At 40.4% G+C, this 23117-nt stretch overlaps 1 protein-coding gene across 7 annotated transcripts in view; it reads right to left on the bottom strand.

Annotated features, from left to right (window-relative positions):
• kaznb (kazrin, periplakin interacting protein b) overlaps positions 1-22780 on the bottom strand; it is a 108646-nt gene extending 85866 nt beyond the window's left edge. For 2 of the 7 annotated variants that reach the window (XR_010666411.1, XM_020628994.3), the window contains exons 1-3: positions 22293-22767; positions 22069-22167; positions 2122-2279 (exon numbers count right to left, since the gene is read on the bottom strand). Coding sequence is in view for 6 of the 7 variants with exons in the window: in XM_020628994.3 (XP_020484650.1) it covers positions 2122-2279; positions 22069-22167; positions 22293-22494 (459 nt within the window). In the remaining variant the exon portion in view is untranslated. Of the gene's footprint in view, positions 1-2121; positions 2280-22068; positions 22168-22292 lie in introns of all 7 variants that reach the window. The other 5 variants (XM_065954740.1, XM_065954738.1, XM_065954739.1 and 2 more) reach the window with 5 other exon arrangements.
• Between the last annotated feature and the right edge of the window lie 337 nt (positions 22781-23117).

Genomic DNA, 23117 nt, shown 5'->3' with positions numbered 1-23117 from the left:
TTCCCCTTAATCAATGACACTGTGTTGGAGAAAATATCTCCAGGAGAACAGCAGAGGGACTCTGTATCCATCATGGAAGTCTGCAATGGATGACCCTCGTGCATCACTCTGTCAACATTCATCAGACATTCATCAGAATGTAGAAGGATTGTAACAGGACACATTGAAGCAACACAATGAGGATGAATTATCTTCTGTTCTAAAGTAAAGACAGCAGAGGAAGAAAATGTATGACTCTGGTATATTCTTAAAGAAAAACTTGTTTAAACAGCCGGTTCAACCATCGGTCGTCTTTTTTTTTTCCAACATACTACTGATGTTGACAAAGTTTTCAGAGTCTTGGACAGATTGAGCTCAGGGCGAATAATTCATTACAGTGCAGGCATCAACACACTGTGGATTCATGCTTATGTCAAAGTCACAAAAATATGAAGTTGGGGAAAAAGATACATGTTTGGGTAGCTCTGATGTATTCACCTTCACATTTTATTAAAAAAAATATAGTCTTTAGATGTGTAGGAGTAAGAGGAATAATCAGTCGATCTGAATAGGATGAAGCTGGGGTCTGAGCTGTTGTTTTTGTTGTTGTTGACAGATTCAGGACAGCAGCCAAGTTTTTGAGGTAACTCTCAAACCACTAGAAAAAATCTTGCCGGACAATTTATCTTCTTCCAAATTCAATTATATTGATTTGTATTCTTAAAGTTAAGCATTACATACACATTCACAGCATGTGCTGATAAGTTTCTAGTTATCATGAACATAATAATTATTCAATTATGGATTTTTTTTCTTTAATTAAAGAGTTTCTTTGATGGGAATTATTTATTTTATGAATTCTGGAAAGTTTTGTAACGTAAAAGAAGTCAGTGATTTTCTTTGTCTTCACAAGAAAAACTAAGTTAAAAGGATCTCATAAATAAAGTAAAAAAAGAAAGCACTTTCCCTATTTTTTATTTTGTGATGAACAAATTATGATGTTTTAGGCAAGATTCAAGATATTGTAAGAAAGAGGGTGCCTGTAGCGTAGTTGTTAGTGCACGCACCCCTTTTACAGAGGGGTCATGTCATTCCCCACTCTCTCTCTCTCCCAGATTTCAGACTCCATCCACTGCCTTATCGCTACAATAAAGGCATAAAATGCCCAAAAATAAAAAGAAAAAAAAGAAAAGAAATGTAATGTTTTTAGTAGGGCTGGGCACGTTAACGCGTTATTTTCGCGTTAACTCATTAATTAATTATCACCGACAATTATTTTATCTCGCATTAACGCAGTTTTTATTTATTTTCTTATTGTAAAAGTCTGTTTCTCACTGGCTTTTATTTTATAAAATTCCATTGTGAGTAAGCCTAGTATGTTGCTTACTGCTGCGCATGTCTGCTGCGGCGCTCACAGGAAAGAGCAAACAGTGTTGCCAACTTTCTCGCTAAATCTGGCAACTTTCCAAACCCCCTTGGCGACTTTTTTTGTCAACAGTTACTAGCGACAAATCTAGCGACTTTTTCTGGTGTTATTGGAGACTTTTTTAGTGTAAGAAACTGACGTGCACGTATTGCTGTCCTCAACAAGGTCTCCCGCAGCAGACCCAGAGAGGAGACCCACACCACTCTGCGTCCAGACTGCAATGAATGCAATAAGCTTTAGTTTTGTATTTATTTGCTTTGATTACATTGTTTAAGTTGAGAAGTACATTTACAATAAAAGTGGGCTATACACTACTTTTTAATTCATTATTGGATTTTGCGTATAACAATGCGATTAATCGTGATTAATCACAGGAACTCATGCGATTAACGCGATTAAAACTTTTAATCATTGCCCAGCCCTAGTTTTTAGTGTAATGAAATGTAATGAATGAGTTTTGTCCCAGAAGCCTCTGAAGGGGGAAAAATGGACCTTGAAGTTTGTCTTGTAGGCCCGGCTGAACTGTTTGACTGAAATGATTATAAATTATTGTTTTAACTTAAATCGGTACGTATAGTGATATAGATAATTTTATTAAATTCCTTTTGTAATCGTATGAGTAATAAGTTGTCTAACCCCCTTACAGTAACATTCATGAGGCATGCACTGAGGGACTTTGGGATGTTTTTTTTTTTTTTTTAGTGCAGGGGGAGTACCTGAGCATCCACAAGCAGGCGTCTCATCAGGGTCATGGACTTCTTCAATGTGTCCCTCTCTCCTGGGATAAAGGCCACGTCCTCGTCAGTCAGGCTGCACGGTCTGGTCACCATGAACTGAGCGATCTGGTCGTTCAGGCTGTTGAGAGACTGAACTGCTGCAGAAAAAGAAAAGAGAAACAAAGAAGATGGTTAGACACAGAAACTCAATGGTGATTACATTACCCTTGTAGTTCGTTCATTAGAGCCATGTAGGCCAAGCAGCTCTGAAGTTTGTTTCCTCTCTCTAGTGGGATTTTGTGGATCACTGTGGCTGTAGATGACTTCCCTCATCTATAGCCACAGTGGAGCAGTTTCCATTGTTCACATCCTCAGAATAATCGCTTTTATGGACAAGAGGGGCATCATTAGGCTAAACCCATTACCAAGAAACAGAAACTCACATTCAACACAAATTCAAATGATCTAATCCGCTTTTTTTAATGGTGACGGTCCCAATAATAATGTCTTTTCTTTCTGTTTTTTTAAGTCGAACACAATCTTAGGTTCATTAATGTCGCTGAGCTAGCTGTGGGGAAGCTCTCTATAAGAGGCAGCGGTCACTGTTAAGCTCTCTGATTGATAAAACTTCCATTTACAAAAGCAAAGATGAAAGCATGCTACTTTTAAAGGGCATCCTATTTCAAACATTTTTTCCTTTTGATGAAAGCATCAAGCCATTAACTGCTGCACTCTTATTGTGTTGGGTTTCTTTGTGTGTGTGTGTGTGTGTGTGTGTGTGTGTGTGTGTTACATCATATGGTTTCAACAGTGGTGAAGAATTCTTATGTTTTCGCTTCTGCTAACATTTCACACAGACTTTTCCCTTAAAAGATGTAATCTGTTATAATGACAACAACCGTTAATTAGGTTTATTTTTTAATTGGGATAAATGTTCATTCACAATCAAAATGAATAGTTTTTCAGCTCCACACCATCCTTTCCTCTTTTTATGGTTGGATTTAACACTTTATAACTTCCTGGACCTGATAGAGAACAGAAACAGTTTAAGATTCTTTTTTTATAAAACTACAGAAATGTAATTGTGAACACCCTAATGTTCTATTAATTGTTTGTTTGGAATATACAGTACATTATTAAATGTTATTGATATTATTTTATTGGTACAATTAAATTGATTTTTATTTTTATTATTCATGTGTATTTTGATGCTTTTAGAATTATTTTACAATCTACATTTTATTAGCAGCTCATGTATTCTGTCATGGTGTTTGTTTGACTTAATGTGTTAATTGTGCTTTGTTAAATAAAGTTTTGTTGTATGAATGTCATGGATGTGTTTTTATGTAATCTATGAAATCTTGTCAATGAAGAGATGGAGATCCTGGGGAGAGTAGCTGCTGTTAAACACAGAGTGTACGGGGATCTTAATAAACAAATAAACAAAAAAACAAACTCCATTTTAAGGTGGTTGACTTTTTTTTTTTAAATCTTTCAATACTTGAAAACAGTTAATATCAGAAAAATATGTTTGCTATGGGAGTACTACCTGGTATATCTGTAATAATGCTCAAGCGTGATGTCATTTTTATACTTTTACTCATATCAGTTGAGTAAAAATTAAAATTCAGACCATTAACTACTTAAGTGACGTAAAAATGAAAAACTGTTTTAATAGTTTAAGCATGAAATGACAGAAAAGTGTGACATCATGTTCTCACAAAGACAGATAAGATCTTCAGGAGTCAAAAATCCAAATATAATGCATTACAAATAAACAGGAAATAGCAAACAAGTAATCAGCTAGCTTAATATCGTGCCTGTTGACCATTCACCAGGGAGGAAGCACATTTGAAAAGGTCTGAACACTCGCTCCTGGTCAAGCATTCTCTCACACACATACTTGAACAAACACACACAAATATCGGCAAGCAGGCTGAGAGGTCAATTTGGGGCGAAAGTGAGGGAGCAACTGAGGCAATGTGTGACTCACTGACGTCAGCCAAGGTCGACTTTTCAGCAGAATGATCAAAGATTTACGATCACACCTTCCAGCCTTCTCTTGAACTGCAGGACACGGCGAAAAGAGGCATGTTTACGAGCACACAGGGGCCCTGCAGGCTGCAACGCATACATCAAATCTGTGCAAGGTGGTCGGAGGGGTGTGAGGGATAAGATGTTTACAGCAGAGTCTGACGAGTGGTTTCTAATTTCACATTCAACTTTTACAAGGTGTACCTCTCGGCCAAAGAGACAGGGAAACATGTCGAGTAATAGCACGCTGTTGCTGAAAATGACATGCTGTCAAACTCCGAGTACAGACATACCGTCTTCTGCTTGCTGCTCCACTTTCACTTTTTATTCTAAGCATTCTGTCTCACACTGTGAAATCTGATGGAAAAGACAGGTGGCTTTCTACAAAATCAATTTACGGTAGCTTTGACTGTCCTGAATATGTCAGGAAAAAAAACGACACAATCAAAATGCAACAGCTCCTCTCTAAGGCCAAAGAACATCAGAAAGATATCACAGGAAGAAAAAAAAAAAAACATGACGCTGAAGTTTGAATTTGTTGAACCATTTGCAAGGGCTCACTGCTCCTCACTCGTGAAATTACAACAAATGCTTAAGCCTTCAGCTGCTCATCAACATCTGACAGAATTTCACGTGCAAGTCTCCAGCAACACCTGCGCGTTCAATATTCCTCAGGTAGCGGACGAGCAGACGAAGCAGCAGCTTGGAGATGATAACAAACCTCATGCCTCTACTGAGAATATGTAAGGGAGGAAATGTCAAACCAGGTTTTCACATCACTGATCAGACACATTAGCAAGTGTGAGACTTCAAACATGGCCTAATGAAGCTCATCATCTTATAGATGTTGCCATTTAACATTAGGAGAGTATGATGAGTGAGGAGGAAATAGAGAAATGGCTATTTTCATTAGAAATGATGAACCTGGACACCAGAGTGCTGACTTCGCTGTGCAGCGTTTTAGCGATTGAGCCATCTATTTAAAAAAAAAAACAATAATTACAGCAGATCTTAGTAAGGTTTACAAAGCTTACTAGATAAAGAACAGTTATTTCCCTGTTCTACACATGAATAGCAGTAACATGTTAGAAAAAATAACTATAATGAACTGCGTCATCTTTTTTTTTTCTTCCTTAAAAAATTGATATGTATGCCAGGAAATGTTAGAAACTGTGCTTAATTCATTACTTGTGTTGTTTCAAAATTGTTTCTTTGTATGGTCCAAGCACAGAAATGAATTATGTGAATGTCACCTTATTGATCTGTCAACTTGTTTCTTCATTTCACCTTTTATTTTTAAGTCAGTTTTAGAAAGGAGCAAATCACAGGTTAACGGATTAAACTCCATACTCCAATGTACATTTGTTAAAAGTGTCTATATCACTGACTCTTTGATTTATTTCCCCCAAGATTTCAGAGTTAAATACCTTCCCTCACATGGCCTAATGTGCATTCACACACATCCCTCCCATCAGGCTGGACTTTCTTCACATCTGCGTCTATGATGTAAAAATGTAAGTCGCGCAAATCACTGAAATCAGAGAGGCATTGTGTTTTTCTGTGAAGCGCCCTCCCACACACCGGTGCCCCAGTGCTGCCAGTGACTGTGAGACAATCTTTGTAGCCACCCACAGGAGAGCAAAACAACATCAACAATGAACTCTAATGAGGCATGTTGGTGTTTTGTCAGTCAGCACAGTCCTCGTGAAAGGAAAATATAATGTGCATCTGGAAAAAAAAAAAAACAGCTCATAAAAGCAATTCATACTCCTAAGAAAAGCATCCATTACAGTTTCAGGAGTTGTCTGAAATCGTATAAAATTTTATGAATTAAGTTTGTTTTCTTTTGTCCTTTTTTTTTAGTATTTCTAAATAGTCAGCTGCCCCCTCCAGAGTTGTGATGATGAAAAGGTGAAAGGACATTTTTGCTTCTGCTTAAATTTGGGCTTACAGTCACAGAAGCCAACCAGCCTCTGCTAAAATCAATTTGATGAAGTGCCAAGAACTCCACTCTTTCAAGCCCGAAGAGACCCAGGGTGGGATTAAAAGGATGAGGGAGTCTGTAAGAATCTAAGGCAATCCAGAGGAAGAGAGCTTTAGTACATTTCAATTACATCTTTACCACATAAATACACAACACAATCTTGTTTGTGGGGACAAAAGCCTCCATTGAAACCAAACACGGAGTATAACACCATCCCCCAGCATGTGCATGTTCGTTGTGAGGCTTGCCAGTGAAAACATGCCACTGTAAAGCTGACTACAAGTTTGCTCAAACGCGGGGATTTGGACAGATCAATTATAGCTTAGCAAAGTTTGCTTTGCATAGAAATAACTGAATCCCCCTCTGTATCTGACAGAATCAACACAAGCCTGTAATTTTGTTGTCTGCTTCATTGTTCTGCATTGCTATCTGCAGGATTGTTCAATTTACCCGCTGATAGTTTGCACGCTGCAATTCCCACAGAGAAATTGGATACTCCCCCCCCCCAAGGAAAACATCTCATGCCAGGATATAGTGTCTCTGAAATGTGGACGGATCAGAACAACATGAATCTGTCTAATGTGCATTGCAAGAATGTAACAGAAGGTTCCAGAAATCATTGGTATCTTTCCGTCTGGATACATTACATTTCACTCCGATGTCACGCTTCCACACTTCCTCAAAAAGCATTTGATCTTTTCCCTCTGGCTACTGTCCACTCATTTTAAAACGCAGAGCAGATGGAGGCTTTTGTGTGTGAAGGGCTTTGTCTGCCTTCACGAGCAAAGCAGAGAATATGTGTGGATTTAGGAGATCGATCCTCTGCGGAGAGCAAACTACATGGGTTTCCTTTGTTTCATACTATAGCTCTGAGAAATCAGAGAATATGCCCAAAATAATCAGACAGAAAGAATCTGAGGCCAGGCGTCTCTTCCTGCGACGCAACAGGCCTGTTTTAGTTTGTTTAGACACTAAACCGTATCTGATCTGATCTGATCAGATCTGCATTCAAACACTTGACTCAATTCAGCCAGTTCCAGGGAGGAATATCACACACGTCTTTTGTACATTCTTTGTATCCTGCTATACAGCTGGTGGAAAATCAACAATTACTGTGTGAAATACTTATTCATGTACAACCAGCTTCTGAATGAGTCTGTGTCACCAATAAGTCCATGAGGAGAATTCTCACATTGGCTGACTCAGTAAGTCAAGTCACCTCTCTCTGACTTTGTAAATTGTCTTTAACACATTTAGGGAAGTCATATGTTTGTCTGGATACAGTCTTAAAGTAAGAATAACTGCAGCGTTTAGCAGACATAGGCTTTACCCAGGCACAGCATTTGTTTGCAACTAATGCTAGCTCAGAAGCTAGCATAGTTCAGATGGAGTAGGTTGGAGGTTTTTGATTTGTAGGTAAAGATGGTGATCGTGCTGGATGAAGAGCTAATGGATTACTATATTGACAAACATGCTGAACAGAACGCTAACATCTCTGTACCAAAATGTTTTTATGATAGTTGTTGAGTCAGAAGATGCCAGACAAAATATTTCAGACAAAATCTGAAATGTTAAGCTCAGGTCCCTAGAGGTAAAGTCAAAGGATCATCACAGTCTATAGAAATCCTCCTCTCAGTCCCATGTATGAAATGAATTATGCTTTTTATCGCATTGCTTAAGTGGGACAACTTTTTTAAATTTTTTAAAGCATTTCTGTTTAAAATATTAACATTATATTTTTCATGAGTCCAATGCAGGGACAATGAAAACAATTTCACAGGGGGGCAGCAGTCTGAACAGACAGTCGATGGACTAAAAGATTAATTATTTTTTACAGTTCAAATGTTCAAATAATAGAAATAAAAAAAACAACAAAAATACTTATTTTCTATGCAAATTCTATATTTTATATGTTGAGTTACAAATCTTAAATGGAGGATGGGGGGGGCATTGTGGGATAGTTCATCAAAAATCTCTAATTCAAAGTTTGAAGCCCTGAAGTGAGCAGGAACAGCAGCTAATTGAATTACCTCATTTACCCTTTAACTAGTGAGTCTGTCTGCTCTTCAGTTTATTTGACAAGTAAAAGCTGTTCGAGGTAAGACGCTGCCTGGAGGCAAACACCTTCACAATGAGACCTGCAGGTGGGAGGAGAGTTTTCAGCTCTCCCTGCAGATTCTCCACACGCAGTTTCACCAAAACACCAATTTAAAATGTAGCACAGAAACAGAGGGGTTCCTCCAGGTAACTCCAAGTTTTATAATCATTGTCTCATACATCACAAGGCCATGTTTTCAAGTCAACCAGCCTTTCTGTTTTAAGTCTGTTAACAATCACATTTATACCAAGACAGACTTTTACAAATACAGATGATGTTTAATGAATCGGCTTTATTACAAGTACTACAAGGCCACAAGTACTGGGACACCTCAAACTACAGCCGTGTTTTGTTTTTTTTATATCTCATGGGAGAATCTGGGCAACAATCTGCTGCTGTAAAAGCCTTAATCTCCACAGTGAACGCTCCCCACCTGATTCAGATGATTTCCAGGGGGGTTCTCATCCAGTTCACCAATAAAAGCATTCATGAGGTCCACCTATGATGTTTCAGCAATGACACCTATCTCATTCATTTTATCACAAAGGTGTTGGCTGGGTTGATGTCATGGCTCTTTTCTGGACAGTGTAATTGTTCCTCAAAAAATCACTTCTTTTTTTTTTTTTTGGGGGGGGGGGGGGGGGGGGGTGGTCTCATGGAAGAAACAGTAAAGCACAGATCCATAGATTGACACGTAGTTTGTTGCAATGTCTAAAACGTCTAAATACAAAAGACCGGGCGACTCTTTACAGATGATTAAAAGCAGATTTTAATGATTAAAACAGCAGATATCTGGATTTTTGGGATTAAGCTCTAAACACACAGACAGCTACATATCACATGAACAAACTCAGTGTTGCCCTGCAGATGCAATCATCATTGAAAACCATCAACTGCAATTTTATGAAATAATAAAAGTTGTAATGACGTTCTCAGCCTTTTGAAAAATCAATTATGGAAGACAAACAACTGTTTGCAAAAACTGAGTGGCACATTTTCCTAACGGGTAAAACTGTATGAAAGTGTGTATCTTTCTATTATTGGTAACAAGGCAGCGTCCTAAAACTAGGACAAACATTCTCAGCCTGCAATACGCATCCAAATACTTTAGGTCTTCAGTGAAGATCAACACAGGCACACAACTCACATGAATCTCAGATCCTTATATTATGATGCAATTTGTGATTTGCATATCTGAAAATACCAGCCAAGGGCTAACAGATCAAACACTTCTCTGAACTCAGGACATTAATCCTTAAGATTTAGCTCTAAGTAGCCTCCCACATTATCTTTTCAACATATCTCTGCATCATCTTTAATATACAGATTTATAATAAAGAGTTTCAGTTTTTTTTTTTCTTTGAGTTGTACAACAGAGGTCGTAGGTAGTCTGCTGAGGTCAAACCCTCTTAAGTCCCATGGGGATTGAAAGGGCTATTTCTCGCTGTGTCGAGCAGTTCTGCATTAAAGCATGAAGCTCCAGAGAGGAACCACACACTGCGGGAGGGATTTAATTTTGCCCACAGCAACATTGCCACCACCTGGTCGCTTTGATAGATGCTGCAACTGCATGAAATGAAAAAATTTGCTTCTTTTCCTCTCACTAACCGTGGCCAGTACAGCTGCAAGTGAACCTGTGAATAGGAATATATGTCCTTTTGAAAACATTTGACAATCTTAGGCAGAGTGTTAAGTAATTGATATACAGCCAATCAAAAAATCTTCATTACCTTTCATCTGTACATCAACTCCACAACTTGGCTTTTTTTTTTTTTTACAACAGAATGTGATTATCTCCGAAGAATGACAGGATTTATCAGAAGAAAAAGTTCATTTATGATCTCTTCAGAACCTGCTAGTGATCTATAATTTAAATATGGTCCTTAACAATCCGTCAGCACAGAGCGCCCTCCACTGATTTCTGCATAACTTTGATCAGTGTGCCACCTAGTGAGAAGTACAAGAGATCAGCACAGAGTGATCCAGGTTTCGCTTTCTTCCTCTGAGTCAAAGACTTTAGAAAAACAAATCTCGGGGGGAGTGCTGAACTGTCGGCTGAACATTAAAGCCTCCGATAGCTCTTTGATAATGTGCCTGAGGCCCCCTCTTCAGCACCTAATGAAACCACTCATAGAGTATTGTGACTCTTGCTGAAACTCATCTAAGGCTCACGCATAGACACATTCAGGTAATGAATTTACAGATAAGGAGCAGCGCTCCTGTTTAATGATGTGTGTGTGTAATGGCGAAAAGGGCAAGAAAACTGTCTGCTGTCACAACAGGTTGTGGGTCGTGACATGGACTGTGAACGATGTTAACAGATTTGCAGAGGTGAAACTAATGTTAGAGTCTTTGATCATTTTTTTATAACAGCATAATTAAATCACAGAGCTGGAGCAGGTGAAGGCAGCACAGAAAGCAGGGAAATCTTTAAACAGCCATAAATGAGTTGAAAGAAAAAAAAAAATCCACCCTCGGGTGTTCTTATGTAACACTCCTTTGTTGTTCAGTGCACTCTAGGATTCACCATGTTTTAATTTATTTCACTGGCATACCCTCTCTTTCCTGCAAACTACCTCATCTAACCCTACATCAGCGAGTCACTTCACATGTTTCCCAAAATCACTTTGATGAGACCAGGAGTGAGAATGTCACAAAGAGCCGTGGGCTATGTGTGTGGGAGATAAAACTAGCATGACAGAAAGGGGAAGACAAAAGACAACTTTAGACATGACTTGTCACTGCATTTGCACTGGGTTTTTTTTTCTTCCTAGAATTTTAAAAGAAATGTATAGCTTCTTTTCTTTTCTTTGAATCTCTCAATCTGAGATTCACCACGAGCACGACCACTGCAAGTTTGATGTTTCGAATATGTCATTACGATGGCAGACTTTCAATGTTATCCACAGAAATACAAGATATAATGCAAAAAAAGTGAACCCAGGAGGGGAAGTTGCATCACTTTTAACAGTTTCCAGCAGCAACCTCATAGCATGAAAATGAGCTTAAGGAGAAACTTTGAAGAAATAACCGACAGACAGAAGAGAAGAAATCTCTCTGCATCAGCCGAGATAAGCGGGGGAAATAAGGATCCTCTCAGAGAGTTGGGGTAAACACGGCTTGTTAGAGAGGACCTGTGTGAGCTCAAACATGACATTTGAAAATCCAGAGCTGCATGCCGGAGTGCTTTTTGAGAGCTGAGGCTACGGGCGGCAACCAGTGACAAGGCTACAGCCAATTAGGACTGTTTGTGAGCAAGTGGCTGTCTGTCAGGGCGGATGAAAGTGGGTCAGAGCCGCAGCCCATCTTCGTAACAGAGCACAATGGCAGGTAGCTCGAAACTCTCAAACTTGAAATGAGACAGACGAGGATTTAATAGCTGAACTTTAAATTTGCTCTAATATGGGGTGACGGCTCTGAATCCATTATCATTATCAGCCACTTTGATGCTCCAAATTGAATTTCAGAGCAGGTTTCCAACAGTAGAGGAGCCACTTTCAAAGTTCAGACTGCAGGTATTATCACTATCGTTCATTACCAGGCTCCTGAGCAGGTAAACAACTCTGTGAGTTCAAAGGCACATCAGCACTACATATTAGCACGTCAGACACTCCTGTGTGGAGGAAAATGCTGTCGACATATTTCATGCGCTTTCTCACTTCCCTCTCACATCAAACACGACAGACTGTGCTGGAGCGGAGAGAGCTGAGAGCTGTGTAATGATGCTGAGAGTGTCAAGGTTTTTACATGTGTGGAGGACGGCTCTGACCAAGATGACATCAGAGTTGTGACGCAATAGCCACTTGAAATAATTACCGGTCGGATTGCTAAAACAGGTAGAGAGCCTGAGCCTCTGATCTTTTGTCTCCGTTGAAGGTCTCTGGTCCCAGTTCTGTCTACATGTTTGGTACGACTCACATGAGAGGAAAAAGACAAAATAACAGAACATTTTCATGACAGGAGCCTTTCATTCTTCACTTACTAAATTAATGAAACAAATCATGCAATCAAGGCAAGCAGTTATTTCTGGCAATGTTTTCTAACTGTAGCTGGAGAACATTTTCTACATATTCTTGTCGGTTAATACTAATGTATAACTGCTTTTTGTCTTTGTTTGGATATTTTATTAGATTTCATCGACTGTTTCTGTTGGCATATGAGATACTCCTAATCATTTGTAAGGCCATGTAAATGTATTAAAATCAATTACTTGACATATCAATTAGTCTGTTTTTTATTCATATAAACACATTAAAAGATTTATTTAGGGAATAAAAAAAGAGTATGGGTCAAGTTGAAAAGAAATCGAAATGACAGATTTTCAAGTTTAATGCAAACAACATGATTGGCTCACAGGGGTCTTGACAAAATCTAATTGGGTTAAGATAAAAGTGTTAAGCCTCATGTGAATGTTACATTTTTAACCAGGGGAAGCATGAATGTTTTTCAAAGAGGGACTGAGGCTCCACTAATTTGGGTCCAAATGAAACTTGGTTGGCTCTCTTATACAGCTTCTGAATGCTCCCTTATCTAGATACTTCTAACCAGGCTGAGCTTGAACACTTTAGATCCTTTTCCATTAAATGTTTACCATATTTTTTCCATGTAAAGCCTTACTCCACCAATACGATTTTTGTGTTACCGCCTGTGTGGCACAAAATTGAAGAACCAACGTCAAATTAGCAAGACCCACGGCTTTACTTTACTACTAATGAGCTTGGCAGCTGTTTTTGCACTTAGTGTTTCAGTGAGTGTTTGGGCTGGTAAGTGGAGGTTGTTTTTTATCTTGATTTTGTACGCTGGCGGTTTGATGGCAAATATGAAGACTGAAAGCAGTGAAGCTGTGCCAGGTGCAAGAATGCATTAGGTGGGAAATTCAGTGTTATAAGTCATCAGTCTGAAATTACGCAAGTCGTTTCCAACATGTGAAAAGGAACATCCTTCACTGCGCTCCAGACTCCTGTAAAATTCACCAGGGACACTTGTAAGAGCATTAAGTGTTTGACATGGGACCTGTGTGAGCTGTTCGCTGCTGTGAGTTTGGTGTCAGTAACAAATCCTCAAACAAAACTAGCAGCTACTGTAATGTAATATGACACACAGGTGACTGGATACCCGCATTAAGACTTATTACCAAGGGAAAGCAGCACAAAGCAGCCATTGAGCCCCACATCACTGTGGCTGGTTGGTTCACACATGTGGACAACATTCACTTCACTACGTCCTTGTGCTGTGAAATGCTTCCTACAGAATTATCCAGCAACTTGAATTACATCCAACTCCTCCGACATCTCTGCTCTGTGCACATCTTAAGAAACTCGGGGCATGAAGAATATTCCTCCTTTGGAAAACCTAAATTGGAAGCAAAAGCACATGTGCAGTCAAGCCTCTCGCCATGCCTGCATATGAGATTTACAGAGCGTAGGTTGAAACATAGCTCCGCTCATTAGCTGTTACACTGTCAAAACATCTCTGAACTTTATGTACTTTTGCAAAAGAGTGTGCCTCTCTTTCCTCAGCCATAATTTATGGAGTTAACCTTTAAGAGTCACAGATATGCAGGGTATATATTTCTCTAATGGAAACAAATGGCCCCTTTTGAACTTCAAATAAATGTTTCTATTGTTGTTGATATTTCTAGTCACACATTCAAAGTCGTTCCAACTTAGTCCCTCATTTTAGTATTAACATGCACACAGTCTGCACTGTCACTTCCCATCCGTGCACAGCGTGCCCTGCATGTTAAAGAGACGCACCCCAGAGAATGGGCTATATTTCATCACCACAGGAGCGCTTTCACTAACTACTGATGCAAATTTATACAGACTGCAAGCACACCAGATCCTCCTCAGGATTGCTTTTTGCATCACAGTGCCGTAGTGCAGAGAGGGATGAGAAGTGCGATGTCTGATGGGAAAGGAAAGTATTTACCGTCATGCTGAGCTGCATAAGAAGGCTGAAACCTTTTTTTTCATCTCAGGTACTTTAAGTTAGCTGCAGTGAGGTGACAGATTTACAAATTAGACTTCAATATGTTTTCTACAAATGTAAGTTCTGTAGAAGTTTTTAATTTGTGTGTTGACTCTCCATCCCGACCTCTCCATAAAACTCTCTGTCTGTGTCTCCTCTGTGGTGTGTTGTAAAATGAACATTGGTGTTTTGGGAAGCAGCACAAGTCTGAAAACAGTGGAAATAAGGGGTTTATGGCTGGCAGAGGAGGAAAATAAGGAGGACAGAAGTACTGGGCACAGTGAGGTAGATATGCAGAGTCAGCAGGCACTCAGGCAGAGGGTTCAATGACGCAGAAAACCCAGCGGGGACATGAACAGCACACTGGAAGCTGCTGCTCTCGAGGTGAATTTATTAAGAACATTTGTTATCAGAGCAGCTTTGATTGTGTTTTGTTGTTGTGTCTTGCAACTGATTAAAATAAGAACCGTTGTTTTACTCAGGGAGGAAGTTAAATATTCACTTTCATTACTTCATTTACACATTCACAAAATTACACAAACCCACACACACACACACACACACACACACACACACACACGTAATCATACAAACACCAAGATGAGCAGGATTAGCCAACCCGCTTAAAGCTGCTGTTGTTTATATCTAAAATTCTCTTCCAACTGCTCACTGTGTACACAGCAGATCGAGCAGTGACAAATATAGCTGCTTAAAAGTGGTGGAGATGAGTGACTATTAAATCCGGGAGATGTGCTCACTAAGCGCGCAGTACTCAGCTTATGTGCTTCCACTTCAAAATTTTGCAATAACCCTACTTTCTGATGACTATGTGTGTGTGTGTGTGTGTGTGTGTGTGTGTGTGTGTGTGTGTGTGTGTGTGTGTGTGTGTGTTTGTGTGTCAGAGAGAGACAGAGAAAGAAAGGGAGGGATATTAAGAGAGAGCGTAGGCACAATAGTTCATAGTGCAAGACAGTACTACTGGCCTTTGAAAGAATGCAGCAACTTCTGAACTTCAAAACAGCTCAAAAGCCTCAATTAACCAAAGACATTCAATAAAAACACATCGAGTTCAGTGCTGTGCTGCGCTTACAAATTGACTTTCTTATTGGGCTGCAGAAAACACCAAGTCTTAATCAACTTTAGTTAAAGAAATTTGAAGTGCCACTTTTTGTAAGCAAACCACAAAGATATTTACAGGATGGAAACAATAAAAGTCTTGTCTTTAAATGGGTAACAGTAGTTTGCAACAGCCAGTTAACTATCTGTTGATAAAACTCCAGCACAGCTATTCAATAGTCCTTGTTGAAAGACTGTGTTTTGGCTAACCAGTCACGGTCTCTCAACATTTCTTCCCTAATTATGTTTTGTCAAAACAGAAAGTATTCCCAATCCTGGTAATATATATATATATACACACTGAACACCTGCCTACACCCTTAAACAATCACTATGAATTCAGTATATAAGGAAATATGAAGTACAAGGTCTTCATGTTTGTGTCTGTATGTTGGCACACCTTATTAGCCTAACTTTGTGCTGAGCTCTTATTAGCAAACATTAGCATGCTAACACAATAAGCTCAGATGGTATGCATTATATCCTCTAAACATCAGCATGATAGCACAGTCGTAGCATGTTCCCATGCTTTCATTAGCCGTTTGATTAAAGCAGCACTGTGTTTCCAACCTCACAGCTGCTAGCATAGCTGCAGACGGTGAATGGCTTCTTCACTGTCATATCTGTTTCGCATGTGTTATCTGTTCATTTCAGTGTGTCAGTGTGAGTGCAAAATAATGGAATAGGACCATCCCTCATACCCTAGTGGACTAAGAGATGTACCATAAAATTGCAACGTCCTTGATTTTATTCTAGCTAGAGGCGTCTGCTGCATGCGAACACCTCGCTCCCTCCCCATAAGGCCTGTCTACTTCGACTGACTGATTAGATACTAAAAAGATAGATGAAAAAGCAACAGTAAAATGTAAGATATAACAACATTACAAAGGAGGGATGTGGAAGCAGTCTTGGGAGCTGCTGCCTTCTCCACTATGATTGTGTGAATATGTCATACATATAAAACCCAGCCAGATTCTGTTTGCGCTCCATAATGCAGAACATGTTGTATAATACTCTAGCCAAGTTTCTTTCTTAATGTTCTGTAAGGAACTCCTCAGAAGTTCATAAAGCTCAGCATCACCTAAACCCAGTATGTCTCCAGTCAGGGAGTACTCTGCTGTCAGTCAAGCAGAAGATGTTGATCTCTTGACGTAGAGCAGACATGCAGATTCGGAGAGAGAAAACAGCCGACTAATGCAGTCAGTGAACCTTCATCGGTTTATTGATCATCCTGGGGGAAAGTGTGCTAATGAAGATACTGGTGATACCATGCAATGAGGGACTGGAGGAGCTTATGCAACCAAATGCAAGTATCTATACACTGTAACTCAATTAGACTAAGCACTAGGGCTGGGCGATATATCAATTTTATCAATAAATCAGTTTTGTGGAAAATAGAGATTTTCTCTTTATCTAACTCCGCTGCTCCCCTTGGGCTCCCCTAGTTCACATCCTCCCCCCTCAATTACTTCCTACAGAGTGGCTGGTTGGCCCCCAGGTACGGTATGTCCCACCCACAAGTATTTTGCTGAAATTGCTCTGTCTCATCTCTATTTTTGCTGAAACTAAGGTTACTTTATTAATGTTCAAAGGGAAATTCATTTTGCTTTTGTTACATTTTATTGATAAAATGAAATAAAAAAAATAAAACCTGTTTTTAGTCAATTCTTTATCATTTGTATACATTTTGGAAAATAATAAAATCGATAAAAATGGTAAATTGTTGTTTGGTGTGAAAAAATGACAGATTTGATTCAAGGCTATATCGGCCTTACTAAGCAAATGGGTATACATTAAAACAAACTGGTTCATTATTAGACACACAAACTATTTACCTTAAATCTGAATCAGATATTTAAAAGAACTTTAACTGGCCTGAGGCTGTCACAGTGAGACAGGATGTACTAACTGACAGACATGCACAGCCCCCCCTCCAGCTCTACCGGGGTTCTTAAATCCAATATGGGGATTAGAAACGAGGAGGCAGATCTGAATTAGGCTAGTATCTACTCTGACAGAGTGATTTTCTGTGCTGCTGGGGGATACCCAGAGACTACGATCAATAATGTAAGTAAGAATATATATAAAACAATGTGATGGACGTTTTAAGGCCAATTCAGCAGTGGCCATACATGTTATTTGTAAGTTTGATGCGACTGTTTGGGCCTTAACCAAGAAAGAGAGAAGTTTATCATATCCAGGAATGAACGGTGTAAGCTTTTATGAGATTAGATTTAGAACACACCCACACTGGAAATGACTCAATGAAAAGAAGCACTTAAAAGAGTCTCTCTCTCTCTTTGAATTATATTACTATTAGGTTTGATGGCTGGAAGCCTGAAAGTCTAATAGGGAAAAGGACTTTGGACATAGTCCAACACCTTGACCTCTCTGAGCAGGGACATGAGGGAGAATGACGATTTTCAGAGTTACACTGCAGACAACTTCACACCGTGACTATCCTCACATCACTTTGGTCCAGTGGAGCAGAAAGGTGACTGAAACCGCTGCACTGTCAGGGCACGGTCATCTGGGCAAGAAGGAGCAGAGCCTGAGCTTGCAGGGTTTTGTGCTAACAAAGTGATAGTGCACGTAAGGTTATTTTTCATTTGGCTGTGGACCATTATGAACTTTTATATGTTCCTGCGAGCAGTTAAAGGGCAAGAAGCAGGAAAGGATGTTGGTAAAATAAAAAGCAAGGATGAAGAGGAGGGAATTCAAGCAGTAATCGTGGAGACGCCACAAAGAAAGTCGAGATGTGGTGAATAATGCATGTAGTTCCAAGAAACAGTGGTTTCGCTTGCTATTTCCTCAAGGCGGAATTATTGTAGTGGCAAAGATGCACAAATGAAAAATGCTTTCAGGACCAGGGGACACTCTTGCTACAATTATGTGTATTTGTTGTCCATGTAAGTCTTAGACAAAGTGTTTCATCTCTCGGCACTGAGGGAGGATGAAAACATTTTATCACTGAAAGGCTGCAAATTAAAGAACACATCTAGAATGAAAGAGATGCTGCTTCTTTGCTTGTTCTACTGTTCCATCACTTTGTTTTCACACCGATGTGAAATTATTTTTTCTGTTCTAACAGAGTGTCAGTCACTTACTGTCACATAAAAAACAATTTTCAGCACAATACATCAAAACACAACAGCTGCTAAACTGAAGCTGCAATTTACATTTCTGGTAGATTCTTGCGTCTGCATCCGCTCTGACAACTACCTCGATCAAACAGCATTTGCATGAGGCAGATACTGTACACACTGCATGAGGCCTTTCATTATAACACAAACAGACACAGTGGGCTGAATGAAAACACAAATCATGAGTTTTAAAATGAAAGAAAATGTGTGACTTTATTTCATGCGTTTACTTTCAAGTCTGCTTTATTCAGTAAACACGGTGCGGCAGGTTTTCAAAACATGAGACTTCTAAAATATATCTGATTGGGTAATGAGAGGATTAAAAAAAAAGAAATAAAAAAACTATCTAAAGCTCCAGTGAGGATTTTCTTTATTTTTTTCTTGTTATGAAACAGAGTGAATTTACACGGCTGCGTCGGCTGGACCTACAAAAGCAAATGGGGAAATCAGGAAAGAAGATAACTTCTTTCAATCAAGGTTTTTTCTAATGCATGAAAGCTCTACTGGAGGGTAGGTCAGTCGAGGGTATGTATATACATTCAGCGGGTGGCAGTATGCACGTATTTGGTTTGCAAATCCACCAAAAGGCAGAAAGAAGAAGAAGAAGCAACCATGGCGACCTGTCGCGTCCATCCTACTAAGTGTGAATGTTTTTTTGTTTTTTTTCTGAGACGCTAACAACAACCCTCTTCCATCATCCACATCTATAAATGAAATGGGCCTGTGCTGCGTAGATATGATGGTTCTGAAGCAACATGTTTAGAATTTTGTCATTTTAATTGCGGCCCATGTCCTTGTTTGAGCATGGTTGCGTTCACAGTTCCCGCAGACCGTACTCGAGTACGCATGATCCGTGCCCGAGACCACCTCTTCAAGGTGGCTTGGGCATGGTACCCAAATACAGTACGAGTACAGTACGTTTGTGTTCACACTGATCAAATTAACCGAACTTTGGGGTCAAGCGTACTCGGATCTGGGCCTGGGTTCCTAGTGTGAAACCACCCCTACAGCTGCTGAACAAAAAGGCTTTGTTACATTTTCACAGATTCACGGTGAGTACTCTGTAAAGAAGCAAGGGGAGATTTTGTTGTCAGAAAACACTACTTTCACACATACAGCAAATTAAACAAATACATAAGACGTAGTGCTTGGACCACAGGAGCGCCAGCAGCTTTAAGCCATTCATTTCTCTGAATTTATTCAGTTTTTTTATTGAATACTCAGATATTTCGGAGTATATAACCGAAGGTATTTTTCTATAAAATGTAGCTGTATTTGACAGACTAGTGTTCACGTGATTAAGAGCCTAGCACAATAAAAATAGCTACACCTGTTTGTATAATGCAATATCATTGAACACCCCCACAAACTGCAGCCACCAAAATGACCATAAAGTTGATTCAACACCTCTGAAAACAGCTTCAACTAAATTGGAGCTTTATAGCCTTCATGAAGGGAGGGTTTATTGCAGGACTGTTGCTGAATAGATTCAGCTATTAAACTGGCACCTGTGTGTATGTTATATTTTACAGTTATACCCTCCATTTTCTTTTTATACTGTTCATAATATAACAATCCCCTCGTGTTTTTTGGACCCTTTTAGTTTGAAGTCTACACTGGCTCAGCTTTCAGCCATAATGTGATTCAACTCTTCGGCACTGCCACACCCTCTTCTTGTTTTACCTCCTTTTTATACAGAGATGCCCTCCAGATAAACTGACCGACTACAGCACAGGACTGTGACACAAAGTCCTGTGTAAAGACTGCACACAGATATACATGAGGACAGGACGTGGGAGAAATTCCCGACATGTCTGAGATCTTATAGCCTGCAATATATGTTTGACTTTTACAGTCTTTCCCCTGTTTTGTGTACATTTCATTTGCATCCTCAGTGGGTCATCTCTCTCTGCCTGCCACAACAACATGTAACCAGAGACACATGGGTCAGCAGCTCTCCAGAACCACTCATTTTGTGCAACTCAACATCCATCCCCCTGCAACCTCTTAACAGTAATATGCTCTTATCAACACAGTATCAGGCCCACAGACACAGTCAAACAAAGTGCATTATTTATAACGGGGTTCTCGTGTGCTCAGAGGAGGCGAAGAACGTCAGAGACAGCAGAGACAACAACAATCCTCTGCTCCAGATTTTCAAGCCCGTCTTCCCAAATAACAGCAACATATCAAACAGGCTAAATAAATCCCCCCAGATGAAATCCTGCTGCACCACTTATTAAAAAACACGTGTAACCAAGCATGAGTTTTTTCAGCGCATGAATATGACTGACGTGTCTCTTTTATTAGCGACACAGAGTGTTGCCTGATCAGGCTTGTTGTTGATGACACTTGCTTTGAAACTCCACTCTGACACCTCTCTCTCTCCAGGAGGTAATGAGTGGAAACACAGAACTTTAAATCGGATGTGGCAAAGTCAACATATAGGATGCAACTCTAAAGGCAGTTTTGTTTTGATTTCGGCCCTGAGCTCTCCTCATTATCCATCATAACTCTGTGTGAAGAGTCACTTTGAATTAACAGCGAAGAGGAGGCATCAAAGGCATTGACTAACAGGCCAGATGAGGGAGGATGCAGCAGACACTTTCATTCAAGAGGCCAGTCAATCTCTTACACCCCCCCCCCCCCTCCCTGGGGAAATATGTATTCTGACCATGTGCATAACATAATAAGATATCATACATGTATGCTTCATTTGTAGCGCTCCAAGGTTGGCTTCAATATTTGTGCAGCCTGAAATTCCTGATTGATTTAGTTTTCAATAATTTAGCAATCAGTCAGAGCTCTCAGAGAATCTCTGATGGTGTCTCAGGCTGTCAGACTCAAACACCCTAATACTGTGCACCTGCATTATGAATATATTTCAGGTAGAAACGGTGTTATTGGTTTTGACACCAAACCAGAGAAAAAAAAAAATCTGCTACTCCACAATTCAAAGTATTCAATTCAAAATGCAGGAATGTTCTTTGCAAACAAAACCTTCATATCTGCTGTTAATGAGTCCACAAAACAGCCCCTCTTTTATTTGACCCGCCTCGTTTAAAGTCCCCGTCATTTGCTCCATATGTCAAGTGTGACCCCTAACACAGGTGAGCCACAGCCCCAACTTCAGTGTAAATATTGTCTAAAAAAGATGTGCTTCTGTAGCTCTCTGCTTATAACGCACTATACTTCACAAGTCAATTCATCCATCCTGCTCCTGAGCATTTTGCTGCACTAACAGAAACATCAACTACGATCACCATCACACCTTTCCGTTTACGAAACCAATTTTTCTTTTTGGTCTTGACAGGATCACGCATTTCTCTGACATCCTGCCCAAAATAACCCAGCTTTGATTTATTTCCCCTTCAAAATTTCACATTGTTGCAGCAGTGGTCCAGGAAGACACTTACCTCTTCCTGCACCTTTAAAAGACGTGTCATGCGCCTCTTAGCATTAGCTCTATTAAAACGGCAGCAATAACAAGGATGTATTTAGGAAGAGCAGCTGAGGGTGGAGATCGGTTACGCTAACATGCAGGACATGCAGCTGGCTAATTATCTGTCAGGAGGCAAGGAGGTGTAACTGAGGCTACTCACTGGCTTGCATTAGTTGCCCCTGGCGTCCAAACACCTGGGAGAAGGTGGCATGGCTGCTGCAGGTGAGGGTGTCCTCCATGGCTGTCCCACTGGCACACGCTGAGGAGAAAGGAAGAGCGAGGAGGGGGAGAAGGGAAGGTCAGCCACACTGCGTCACACCAAGATAGGAAAAAGAGGAGAGGGGAAAAGAGAGATAAAACTGAAGCAGAAGAGGGTGGGCTTGCCTTCAGATGCAGAAGCTGGTGTGTGATATCTAATAATGACTGCTCTCCTCTGGACTTGTCCTGCTGCCGCTGCTGCTGCCGCTGCTGCTGCTGCTGAGGAGTGAAATCCAGCCGCGCGCTGCTCACACCAATATGAGCAGAACTGCTCCTCGCACAGATAATGGGAGGGGGTGTGACTGCCTCCCTGCCTGCTTGTCAGCATGTAAGAGTGTGCGCACGAGAGAGAAAGTTCTCTGAATGTGTGTCTGTGAGAGCGCTTTGGTGTGCATGTGTGAGGGAGAGTAAAACAGGGTGGTAAAGCAGGTAGCAGAGCTGTAGGCACAGTTTCTCTGCCAGCACTCTGATCTTGTGCTTCGTCTGTACAAGCTGACAGTCCTCTGCGGCTCCAGACAGGCTGGGTTGAAAGGAAGAGCAAAGAAGAAGGGGGTGAGCGCGGCTTCTTCAGCAGGTAGAAGTCAATCCTCCCTCCTCCTTCTCCCCCTCACTCTCAGCTCAAGTAGACAGCAGCGTGTGTCCTCTGGGCACAGGAAGGGACGGTTGTTTTCTGATCTGTGTGGCTATGCCCCCTTTTCTCTCCTCCCTCTTCCTCCCCTCCCTCACTACAACCCTCATTTGCTGAGCCTCAGCAGTAACATCTCTCTCCCTCTCACTCCAGCTCTCCCCCACATTTCACACTCTCTCTACCCTACCCCATGCAAATCCCCTCGATCCATCTTAAAGCTAGGGCCGCTGCTGGGAAACAGATTCTAGCAAACTGGAGTGCTTCATCCTCCCCCTGTGCTGAGGGAAAAAAAGGAGGATGAGAAAGTGGAAGGGTTGTATAAA

The sequence above is a fragment of the Labrus bergylta genome, chromosome 5 (genome assembly GCF_963930695.1).
Source record: "Labrus bergylta chromosome 5, fLabBer1.1, whole genome shotgun sequence".
NCBI lineage: Eukaryota > Metazoa > Chordata > Actinopteri > Labriformes > Labridae > Labrus > Labrus bergylta.
Note: the sequence above shows the minus strand (reverse complement) of the source record. Positions and strands in the feature narration are given on the sequence as shown.